Genomic DNA, 12,556 nt, shown 5'->3' on the forward strand with positions numbered 1-12,556 from the left:
GGGGAGGCAGAGAGAGAGGGAGGGAGAGAGAGAGAGAAAAAGAGAGAGAGGGAGAGAGAGAGAGAGAGAGAGAGAGAGAGAGAGAGAGAGAGGAAGGGAGAGGGGAAAGAGGGAGGGAGAGGGAGAGAGAGGGAGGGAGAGGGGAAGGTGAGAGAGAGAGTGAGAGAGAGAGGGAGAGAGAGGGGAAGGGAGAGTGAGTGAGAGAGAGGGGAGAGAGAGAAGTAGGGGAGAGAGAGGGAAGGAGAGAGAGAGGAGAGAGAGAGAGAGAGGGAGGGGGAGTGAGAGAGAGAGAGAGAGAGAGAGAGAATCAGGTGGATTGGAGCAGTTTCCAGATGCAACGCCTTTTATTGACCGGAGCCAAAAAACAATTAACACTCCTTAATTTACGAAATCTTAATGAAATGTTCGTGTGGCCCTGAGTTCTGTTCCACGTGAGCATGAAGCTAGAGAGAGCTCGCATACAGCTCAGTGCAGCTAACCTACTTGTTGCCTGCTGCGTGGTCAAACAAGCAGCCATAACCTGGAAACCTGGATCTCCGGCTCCAGGCTGCCGCAGTTTATGAATTTATGGCTCACCTGTTAACAGAGAGCACACTCACATCCTCTCATCAAACTATTCCCCCCCGTTTTTACAATGTGCACACTCCATTTGTTGCTATAGGGACCGATAAATGGGAAGTCGACCCACAATAAAAAGAAAATGAAGCAATAGCTTGAGATGAAGAGTGACTCGCATGACCTGGACTCGGGGTTAGTGGGCAAAATTTTATTTAATTTGTTTATTTATTTATTTTCATGATTGACTGAAGCGTTCAAAGTGGCCCGCTGCAGCAGTTTGTTTGTTTATGAGTCTGAATGTGTCTCTGTGTGTGATACACAATCAAACCGCTGGATGGCAGTAAACGCATATAAATTATATTGATAAAGTAATATCTGCTGTATGTCTGGCCAGACTCTTCTAACTAATCAATGATTTTTAGTCAAATAATCTCTGCTTGAATGTAGGCCCATTAAAAAAGAAATTCAATAATATATGCAAACAGCTCTGACCTCAATGCAAGAACAGTTCAACTTTCAAATGTGTGTAGTACAATCAAATTTTATTTTATGTAGCCAAATGAAATTATCTTAATTCTATCATTTATTATAGTTTGTTTGTTTTTTTACTGTTTTTCCTAAGTATTATCTAATCACATTTTACTATCTGTAACAGTTTACTCTTTTTATTACACATACATGTTTTTACATGTCTATTCTTTGATATACGTCTGGGTTGCCAAGAAGAACAATATTTTGCTCACATGTATAAATAGAGTGAAAACTTCATTAAAAGTTTTAAAAGACAACTTGAAGAGTTCATTCATTGTGTATTTTCCCTGTTTGTAACCCCCTGGTGTCTTCATTCCTGAATAAATACAGTTACTGAGAAAAATCATTACCTTCCACCCCCCTTAACATCCACCTTATGGAAAAATGATTTAGACCTAAAAAAGCAGATGCCAATAAGTAATGTGTATAATAATAATGTATGACAGTAGCCCACTTTTCACAGCAAAAGAAAATCTAGTAACTTTGAAATAAAAAAAAGTCCCACAACAACTAGGTTAATTTAATTTCAAAGACGATTCTTGTATTTAAATTATTTAAAAAAAAAATTTTAATTATAGATTACCACAATCAGATGTTTAATACAGGAGCCTTTAATTCATCTAGGTCTAATAACAAAACTAATGGAAGTGCTTTTTTATAAGGATAGAATATAATCAGTATTATTATTATTGTTATTATTATTATTATTATTATTATTATTATTATTATTATTGTTATTATATGTTCATTTATGGTGATTTTTGTGTGTGTCATAGATTGTGTCCGGTGGGGTGGGGCTTCCCGGTTTCTGACGTGATCCAACTCTCGCGATATTTCAGTCTATCAGTTTCCTACCCGTCTTGGATACCCCAGTTTCACCGTAGAGAAACATCAACATAGTAACCCGGGAAAGGCAGCCTCAGAGGCGGGTAGCGACATTTGTTTCAAGGTATCTCACCGCCGGACTGGATATTTGGTTGCCCGGACAAACGCTGAGACAACAAACATGGGTGCATGCTGTTAGAAAAAGTTGCTAGCTTAGTTGGCACAACTGTTAGCTAACATTGGTTCGCTAACGTTAGCCGGCTAACGTTAGCAAACAGACAGCTGAACGAAACTGAAGAAGTCCGGAGAAGTTTGGATTTTCTTATTACAAGGACGTCGGTATGAATGTGGACATATAGACACATCGGATCGTTTCCCTAAAGGTACGTGTTCTGTCTCTCCAAAGAGGAGTTTAGCTAAGTTTATTCATGACTTTCCTGTCAGCTAGCGGTAACATCAACTCTCTTGAGTTGGCGGCTCCGACTATTCTCTGGACCGAAGACATTTCGAAATAAGTCGCCTCGAAGTTAGATATTTTTATGAGTTGCAGACATATTTTTTTTTACGTGCAACAATTGTACGAGAAAACGGAACATGGCTGTTTAAAAGTTGAGGTTGTTTTAACAATAAGCAGGTCATTATAAGTCACTTATACTGTGGTTGATAGTTCACACCCCAAAGTAGATTAACGATGGCTTGTGATGTCCGATTGCGGGGAGAGTAATTCCTGGACAGGGTGTTTCAGTCATAGCCTTGTCACAGGTCATTTCTCGACTGTAACGTGGGAAGTCATAGGGCCATTATATACTGTTTAATTTAATGTTATAGTTCATTATACTAAATACAACAGCACTGTCCTTAACATCAACGCCAGCCAGCTGTTGAGTAGCCCTCGGTCAGGTCCCGATGTACTGTATCGGTGTGAAGCCACTTATTTCAGACTCTCGATGTTATACACACTGATGTTAAAAACATAAAGTCACTGAACTGAAGGTACACTTCCCAGCGACCCATCCGGCGACAGAAAGGCGATGCCCGGTGGATGTAAAATGATGAAAACACGACTTACAACGGTGGAGTGAGGGTGATTAAAGTTAAAATCAATACAACCCCATGTAAAGTCAAAGATGGCACATTATTTCTTCCTCAACTAACGGCTGGGGTGGTAAAGCAGCCCTTCACGCAGTGGTGACATTAGTGGTCGGAAGCTATATTACAACAGTCTCATGTCCTTCAATGAGTGTATTTGTACTGTGACGTCCAGCCATAAGCGGCAGCAACGAGCGACTCCTGTCGAGCATCGCTGCAGTCAGTGAGCGAAGAAGAAATTATGCGCCATCTTGGATTTTATATGGCTGGATTTACTTTCATGGGGAAATTACCCGAACCATCGGAGAAAGTTTATTTTTGTCACTTAACGCTACCCAGACATCTTCTTTACCTGACCTGATATGTCGCTAACGAGTACATCTTTCATCCGACGAGTATACAATTTCAATATACTATCATTAACGAACTTTATTAGCTCTTAATGCATAGATTGGATGTATTGGCTATGGCAGCAATACAGGACTAAAGTACTATACTACAGTACTAAAATCTTGGATCAAGCTCGCCGTTTGTTGACTCCTTTGTTGTCGACTTGTCTAAATCACCTGACATATTTGGTAGTAAGACTGTCTTCCAATCAAACGTTAATGACTAACGCTAAGTTAGCTTCAAACAGAGAAGTGTTTCATGTAATGCTGGCGTGTGCACTTTTCAGTTCAAGTCATGACTTTGCCTCCAGTAGCCGACGTCAGCTTATCTTGAAAGTCAAGATGACAACCTGAACACGTTAGTTTCTTGTATGAATTTACTAACATCACATACAGTTTACCGGTATACGTATTTAGCCACTTTCAGCTCTCTTACCATACGTTTTAGATTCAGTCCCATTTGGAGTCAGATGTCAGGTAAGAGACAGGCTACTGTCTGGTTTAATAAACGTCATTAAATACACACACTCTGAACGATTTTGTAATCATGGTCACCAGTGTATGACTATTTGTTAATGGGCAGGATTGTTCCTAAGAAATTCTGTTGATGTGGAAGCAGAGATGAATGTAGTTTTCTCTCTGTTTGCTCTCTCAGACCCGCCGCAGGGCTGTGTCACGTGATTGTTATGAGTAAAAGGCATGACTCCTTATGACTGGAGGAGTGTTAAATATGAGTGAAAAACACCCACAATGACTGTACCAACTAGGCCAGACTTGCTTTTAGATCCATGGTACAATTAACTTATCAAAGTGGTTGGGTTTGTCTCAGGAAGATGGTTCCCTATCCAGAACATAACTGTAAAACATAATTTAGTTCTTGATAAGAGTCGCACTTGGGTGGGACCAGACACCTGTGCTCTAGTATTATAGGTGTTTTAAGTAAACATCACATGGCTAACATATGACTAACATCAGGTCTGCTTCCCTTCCCTCATGGAAACCTTTTGAGGAATGTGTTGTTGTAGAACCTGTTTTAAATGGCATTCTGACATTAGTCTAGCTGTCATACTAGTACCATATGCTATACTAGGAACCAATTATGCCTATACACATAGTATTTAATTGTTTACATGTTGGGCGTGGATTGCAGCTCACAGTCTAGACTCTAGACTCTTTAAGGTGTGTTTCTGTTTGAGGACATTTCTTGTTTGAGGATGCTTGATGCATTTTGTTTCTGTATATTATGTCTTGTTTTGGTTTCAGTTAACATCCTTGGTTTTAGCTGCCAGTTTGCTTCCTTTGTGTCAGATTGTGTATATCTTGTACAGCATTAGAGTACAAGAGTATATACTTTCATGACATTTTGTGGTGATCTCATTTATGTCACTTTCACCCTTGCTCAGGCTATTGGTTTTTATTATTTACCTGCTGCAGGTGACTGGGAGAGATGAGGAGCAGCAGGAGGACTGACGTGTCTGTTAAAAGCACCACTCAGCAGCTCACAGATCACAATATTGGCACAGGTTTGTTTAAATTTTAAAATGTTTTGCTATTATATTAAATTATTTGAATCCTGAAATTTGTAATGCACAGTAAATGTTTCACAGGAATTGTTAGCACCTGCTCAGTATCACCCGTGGTAATGAAATGTATTCTTTTTCTCCTTCTCAGAGCTGACAACTGCATGGAAAAGTTTGGCTCAGTCCAAAGCTGCTGTAAGTAAACCTCTAACAGTTTTCTGCTGAATGACTTGTTTGTTTGTAGAGCCTCTCAGATACTATTACCATTTCTTAACAGTTATGAAATACAGTCCGTATGTGAGAATGATGAAGTCTGACATGTGTATTCTCCCTCTGTAGTTGCGGCATATAGAAAACCGTCTAGAGGCAGCTCCAGGGACAGGGGTTCTCCTGGACTCTGTCATGGACCCCCCCAGGAAAAAGTCCTCCAGGACAGTCCGCTGCAGGGGTGAGTTATGACGTGTAAAGCTACTTTTAATATGATTATCAATGTGATCAGTTAATTTCTACATTTTAACTATAACTGTGTTTACTTTACTCTATCACAGATGGACAACAAGCTGATGACAATGGAGGGTCTTCAAAGCGAAGGGGGCGTAGTCAGCAGAGTCCAGAAAAGAGCAGCTCGCGCAGCCCACTGCGAAATACAACCCAGGACAGCAATGTCCGCAGGAACAACAGTGTGGAGTTCAGGGAACCACTTGCCTCCTACAGGTATAAATACTGCACTCAATGCATTAATGAAAAAACATCCATCTCCGCCTTTTTCTGGGTACATTGCTATATTTAGATGGGAGGATATGCTGTCACACTCAGGACTGGAAATCTGTTGTTGGCGGTTTTGAATACTGACCATATGACTTTGACAATTTTTTCTCTTTACAAATCTTCTGCAAAAGACAAAATTAAAACTTGCCTAAAACTATCCAGCTTTGATTAAACATGCATACCAAAACAATGTAATTATTATTACTATTTTGACTGACATGACAATGATACCAATCTAATCATACTATAGTGTGTGTGTTCTATAGCGTGACAACAGAATAAGACAGTGTTTATCCCCCACATGGGCTGTGATATTTTCATTGTAATTATTGCATCACTTCATTGTTTTAACCTGATACATCAGGAGAGATCTTTACCTCAATAACAGTCAGCCCCAAACGCTCTTTACTCTCCCAAGACTTCCATTCAGAGACCATATGTTCCTGACATCTCCTCTGAATAGCTTGTGGCTGAATAGCTCTCTATACTTCAGCAGCTCAAGGCTCCAGTGTTTGCAGTCACACTGAGCAAAATTTGAATATGCTGCACATTTACAGTAAATGATAAAAGTTGCAAATGTTTTATTGATAGCAATATCAGTATTTGAATTTTATCCGTTACAACAGCTGTGTATATTTCTTTTTCAATATTTTTATGGCAATGTATGAAATGACAATGTGAAAACATTTTTGAAAGGAGTCGCTTTTATGAACTTTAAGAGAATTATCACCCGAAATTGGCTGCCCTACGTAGTTTTACGGTGCTTAATAGCAAGTTCCAGCTCATTGTTTAGTTGTGTGGCCAGCAACTTTACTATTTTGATTCACTCCGGCTGTTCTCAAACTGTAATTTTCAGAGCTAAAAGAGAATTAACATACGACTTGGATTCATCAGGTGGCCAGAACACGACTTCAAATTAATGATCATTTTTACTCCATCACTCTATCATGCTGAATGTGTAAATAAGCAAATGTTTACTTACAAGTTTGCCATGTCAGTGTAAAACATGATATGTCAACATTCACAACTTTTTCTGCCAGTGGCCAATATATATCAGTTATTGCAAATTTAAAAGTCGTTATGTATGTGTTTTGCTATTACCTGCAAATGTATACAATATTACATGATATTAAGATCACTTTCACCAGTAATCTTATTCTGTACCCATGTCAGTCAGTTAGGGCAGTGCAAGTTTTGAGTTACCAATTATTATTTATTTTATTTTTTTACAAAATTAAATTTTTTATTTCCAGTATTGTAATATTTTTTTAAACAGTTTTCATTATTGAATAAAAGTCTGTACCCTTTGGTCACCCATAAATGTGCATTGCTGAACACTCAGTTAGTGATAAATTAAGAGTAAATCATCTTAAATCTCCTTCCTGATCCCATGTAATCGGGTTTGTCTCCAGAGAGGCCACCCCCCCACCACATCCCTCCACTCAGCTGGAGGCCTACGGTCTGCAGTCAGTGCCAGGGTCTTCGTACGCATCCACTCCACCTCCCTCAGATCCTCTGCTCAGCCAGCTGGTTTACCAGAGAGACACCAGGGACAAACAGACGGACAGGGACCTGGATAGCACACGATCCTCGGCTCAGGAGAGCACAGAGGTCCGCTACCTCAATGACCAGCCAGCCCTGGTCACCCTGGGGGCTATTGGACACCAGTCACATCTCACAGGTGTAAGACTCCCTGAGGAGGAAAGCACTCCCAAAGCACAGCCTGGCATGGATAGCCAAGAGTCAAGCCCGTGTCTAGCTCCAGCCCCAGGCTCCATATGCCGAGGGGAAAGCACTCCCTCCACCAGCCCTGGCTCAGCCTCCCAGCGGTTGGAGAACCTGAGGCGACATCAGCCTGATGATAAACTAGAGAAGCTCAAAGACCGCATTCGCAGGCAGAGAAAACATCTGGAGGAGGCTGCAGAGAGAGAGAAGCTGCTGGGTTTTCTGGAACAGCCCATCGTGGCAGCTGTGGGGAGTAACAATGCCAGTACTAGCAACATGCCCACAGCCAAAATACGGAAAGTAGCAGCTGCACCGCCTGCTCCCATATACAAAGGTACCATTAGTGAAGGCTGTATCCCAAACTGTATCATTGTTGTTTCTTTGACCTTTTGTTAGATAAAGAGATAAACATTTGTGAAGTGATAGCTTGCTGTTTTGGGAATATATTTTTAGCTATTTATCAGGAAACGTGATGCTCTAGCTCACATCTTCAATCCTTTTACTCTCAGGTTTCAACAGTACTGAGACAAAGATCCGGACTCCTGATGGGAAAGTTTGGAAGGAGGAGGAGTTTCATAACCTCAGCAGAGAAATATACAGCGACCTGTCACGACAGTTTGCTGGTAAGACCAGGACACAAACATGCTCTTCTCATTGATAGCATTTCTTATTTATAACATTCCTTCTACAATCAGGATGTCGCAGAATTTTGTCATTTATGTTTTGTCTTGGGCTTATACTTGAACTTTGTTTTGTTTGGTAAATGGCAGTGACTCATGTGCTCAGTTCACAGTTAGATGAGGGAAAATCTATTTGGATGGGCTGCTCAAAAAAAAACTTATATATGGGGCACACTGAGTTGTATTGATCCGTCAGACTCATAAACCAATATTGCATTGGCTGTTTTACATAGAGGAGTTTAGTATACCAAGTGTTACATAAACAAAAATAATTTTTGCTCATAGTCTTTGGTTTCTAACATCAGAGAGGTCTTGTTTGTATTCAGCCAACTCACTTCTTTTACTTTAATTAATAAATGCTTGTCATTTATGTTGCTTTGGGGCTTATTTTCTGAATGTGTTGTCTGTATACAGAGACCACCAGATCCAGGCATCAGCAGCAGAGAGAACAGAGAGCAGACAGGTCCAAAGAGAGGAGACCTCCCAAACCAGTCAGGAAGGTCCACAGAGCTGCCCCTTCCTCTGACTTAAATGCAAAACCAGGTATAATAATCCTCTTTTTATGTGAGAGGGCCAACCCACCCTCTCATCTATTTTTAATTAGTGACAGTTGGCGAGCTAAGCATGTGGAACAGTCTGGCAGGATTTTATCAAGGGTCAGTGCACATGGTCCAAGAGCCTCAAATATTGAGCTATCGGTGTGCTTAGAAGGTTTTTCCCGACTGCCTTTTTTACTCGGCTGCAGTTTTTATTTACCTTTACCATTTGTTTATTTCTGCACACATTTTGTTATTGTTATTTTACCCTGCACACATGCTCTCACTTATGTCCGTTCAGTAGTGATTTGGCTGATGTCATTACACAATCAGTGTAATACAATCTTTTTAACTTTGTTTACATGCATCATAACAAAACAGAATAATCCAAATATGAATTATTTACTTTGAATCCAAATGAGTTAAAGTCATAAATGCCTCAAACAGACTGCAGCAACTAGTGTTCAGACTACTGTGTTGGTGTGTTCTTTCCATCTACTCAGTTACACATACAGACCTGTGTGTGTTCCAGTACATGAACCAGATACATTGCTGGCCTTTGAGGCTGTGTTAAGACTTTAATGCCTGAAGAAATGTCCAGTATGTGTGACATGCAGTTTGTATCCAGCAAGCAGCATTCAGACACCTACATGAAAAACTCATAACCACATACTACTGTAACCTGGCTATAGCAGACCCCTGACAGCTGAGAAATGTCCCCCCTCCCCACAAAGATGCTTCCAAAGACACACATGCAAACATGATCTCTAGCCATCTTCCCCCCATGTGTCTGTGTAGACTTGGACACAAGGGAAGGCATTTGTTCAATATATTCTGATGTCACTGTGACATTTCATCTAAAAGAATAATGTCGCTGTGACATATCATCCCAATGAATGACTGAGTGTCATTGCAGAAACAGCTGAAAATGTGTCTCTCCTGTGCTCTAGCTTTCATTCACTCTGTGCGTGTATGTCTGCTTGTGCTTCTTCCAACTTTCGTGTTGTCTCTCAAGTCTGGCTGGTCTCTGTTTCCCACTGGCACAGCACTATAAATAGCCCTCTGAAATCTGTGTCCAGGTTCAGTTGGCTCATCCACTCAGTACAAACAGCTGCTCGGATAGTAGATGTACAGCTTCATTACCAGGAACTGTTCTTCGGTAGAAACCATTCATAGGGAAAAGTGATGTAGAGATTATTCCAAATAAAGAGGCAGTGCTGTTTTTGAAATGTTAGTTCCCCATTTTCTGAACACCACAAATACTCACACTCATTGTATTGGGCTTGTTGCAGCAAATTGAGCAACAGAGTTTGGCAATACTCTGCCACATGTATATAATATCTTATATATTATATACAGTGTGGGGAATTAAGGCAAGTTCTTTTGTTGCATTGCATCTTAAGTAACTTAATAAAAGTACAAACAATTAGGCTCTACTTTACTTTTTTGTATATTACTAGCTTTGAGTAAAAAGACCAGTTAAAATTGGTCGCACTAAAGCAATGCTTATCATGCATCTGTTCCATTTTCTAAGCTGTGTGTGTATTTATGTTCAAGTAAGTCTTCTCTGGTGGTTGCACGTCTGCATACGTGCTAACACATTTGGTTACGTTTCATGATACAATATGAGCTATATTGAATGGCAATGCTCTCAACTGGCAGGTGTTAATTTTCTGTTTTTCTGCAGTGATAAGTCCTGCGTCATGGCGAGAGGGCCAGAAACTGGTAAAGATGGTCCTGGGTCCAGTTCCCAAGCTTCCCAGGGAGGACAGGCCCCAGCCAGCCGATGGACTGAGCCAAACAGGTGGGAATGAGAGACCTACTCTGAACTCTTCAATACATGCCACTGCAGCCCTTTCTTATATTATTATGTATGTATTATGTTTAGCAATTTTCATGATACCAAGAGCCATCATAGCTACCTATAATGCTGTAGTAACCATTTCTCCAATAGTCTCCCTGCACCACCTGACACACAGTCATTAACCAGTGTGTCAGGAGGTAGAAAGACAGAAAAGATGATTAGCAGCCTACTAGACTTAATAGAGCTCCTCAAAATGTGTCACCTTGACGCCAAATGTTTTCTCTGCATTATTTACATAAAGTGGCATGTACGACAATACTTAATCACCAATGTGTAAATTAGGTTTTGCACCTCCTCCCCCTTCTTTCACACATCTTTTGTCCTGATTGTACTTTTATCTGTTTTCTCACATTGCCATTCAACCTTTGCCACTAAAATTAAATATACATTTCTGCACTAGCTGCCGTTACTTGTGACAGAGTTTATCCATGTGAATGAAAGATGTTAGATAGACAGTTCTGATAGCAGTGGGATTCACAGTTAGACAGCAAGACTGACTGCAAAACCCACCAAAGAATATCAATAAATAAAGAGTCTTTGGCTGCTGCCGTGCCAACAGAGATGTAGACATACTTACACACGATTTACATCCACCTCTGTCTTTGCTAGCTGCACTCAGTACCACTGACCGTAAGAAATAGAGATTGACTGGCTGTTCTGGTTGGGTGCACAATTAAACATGGCCTGATTTCCAGAGGTTGCCTCCAGTACATTTACACTGGGGAAAGGCAGAGTAGGGTAGTGAAAATGCAGCGAGACTCACTGCAGCCATGTTTTGAAAAAACACTGTCTGGATTAGATTCTGTAAAATCTAGATGGGAATTTTCAATTTGGCCCAGATTAGAGTTGCCATGGTAAGCCTGCCCTCCAAACCTCATTTAGTATTCTGTCTGGATCTTGCACTTAAGCCTGAGAGTTTTTTTTTTTAATCTGCTGCAGTCACTTGTTGGAGCAGCCAGTGTTTTTCAAGCTGTGATAAACCTGTTTATTAGATAAACAGAAAAACGGTGTATAGGATTTTATTGCCTCCGACTAATTAAGAATTTAAAGACCAGTCACAGACTCATACCTAGATTAAGTATGAACCGTGAAAGCCAATTTTCAATGTTTCATCAATATAGCTTCAACTTAAAAGTCTTAGTCTAGCATTGCAGCTATGTAGTATCATGCCCTATGTTAGTGTGTGTATGTGTGTTTCTATGAATAATGTATTAACCGTTGCTAACTGTAATATTTTTCCTTTCTGTGAATTTCCATCAGCTTCCCATTATCGTTCCAGTTTGGACCCTCGCTCAGAATCAAAACCACGGTCTCGTCCTAACAGCACAGAAAGGTCTCGTAGTGGATCTCAAGGGCAGTCCAAAATGCACTCCACAAGCACATCTACCCCTTCATCTGCAGATCGGGACAAGGCCCATGTGGGTGTAAGCGCAGACCTGTTGTCAGCAGACATCCAGGGGATACTTGATGACCTTCAGCTGGAGTGCAAAGCAGCTGAGAGGGAGGAGAGGGCACGTCAAAGGTCCCACGGTGGGAGCAGCAGTAGGAGAGGGAGAGGTGGATCAGGGTCACGAACAAGGACTCCAGTCTCTGCTTGGGGAACTACTGTGGCAACGGCTAGCTCCTCAAGAGGCTGCCGCAGCGCCAGCCCCACTACACGCAGACCAGAGACTGCCAATTCGGCTGACGCAGGGCACAAAAGGCGACACTACGACGCTGATACTGTTCGCCAGTACATTTCCAGGCAACAAGAGGAGAGAAAAAGGCGTCAAGCAGAAGAGAAGAGGGCACTGAGGGAGGATGCAGAGAGGAGAAACCAGAGATTGAAGGAGCTCTACAGAAAGCAAAGAGAAGTGGCTAAAACAGCAGCCCTTCCCAGCGAGGCACCTGTGTCCCCTGTACAACGGCGACTACAGGAGACCTACAACAAACTGCTGCTGGAGGAGGCTGAGCTGAGCGTGGAGGCCACACAGACACAACCTGCTGCTCCTTCTAGTTACATGGTATTGTACATACGTATGATACATCGTCCCCTTATTTACATGTGAAACCTGTATTGTGAAGACTGGAG

The 12,556-nt window shown here is 41.2% G+C and overlaps 1 protein-coding gene across 1 annotated transcript in view; it reads left to right on the forward strand.

Annotated features, from left to right (window-relative positions):
* Positions 1 to 2,105: 2,105 nt before the first annotated feature.
* The window catches only part of cep350 (centrosomal protein 350), a 33,504-nt gene continuing 23,053 nt past the window's right edge, over positions 2,106 to 12,556 (forward strand). Inside the window, exons 1-10 of the mRNA XM_073476004.1 lie at positions 2,106 to 2,297; positions 4,827 to 4,915; positions 5,064 to 5,107; positions 5,252 to 5,360; positions 5,461 to 5,626; positions 7,093 to 7,739; positions 7,915 to 8,028; positions 8,500 to 8,628; positions 10,309 to 10,425; positions 11,746 to 12,488. Coding sequence (XP_073332105.1) covers positions 4,840 to 4,915; positions 5,064 to 5,107; positions 5,252 to 5,360; positions 5,461 to 5,626; positions 7,093 to 7,739; positions 7,915 to 8,028; positions 8,500 to 8,628; positions 10,309 to 10,425; positions 11,746 to 12,488 — 2,145 coding nt within the window. The 5' untranslated portion in view covers positions 2,106 to 2,297; positions 4,827 to 4,839. The remainder of the gene's footprint in view (positions 2,298 to 4,826; positions 4,916 to 5,063; positions 5,108 to 5,251; positions 5,361 to 5,460; positions 5,627 to 7,092; positions 7,740 to 7,914; positions 8,029 to 8,499; positions 8,629 to 10,308; positions 10,426 to 11,745; positions 12,489 to 12,556) is intronic.

The sequence above is a fragment of the Pagrus major genome, chromosome 11 (assembly GCF_040436345.1).
Source record: "Pagrus major chromosome 11, Pma_NU_1.0".
Taxonomy (NCBI): domain Eukaryota; kingdom Metazoa; phylum Chordata; class Actinopteri; order Spariformes; family Sparidae; genus Pagrus; species Pagrus major.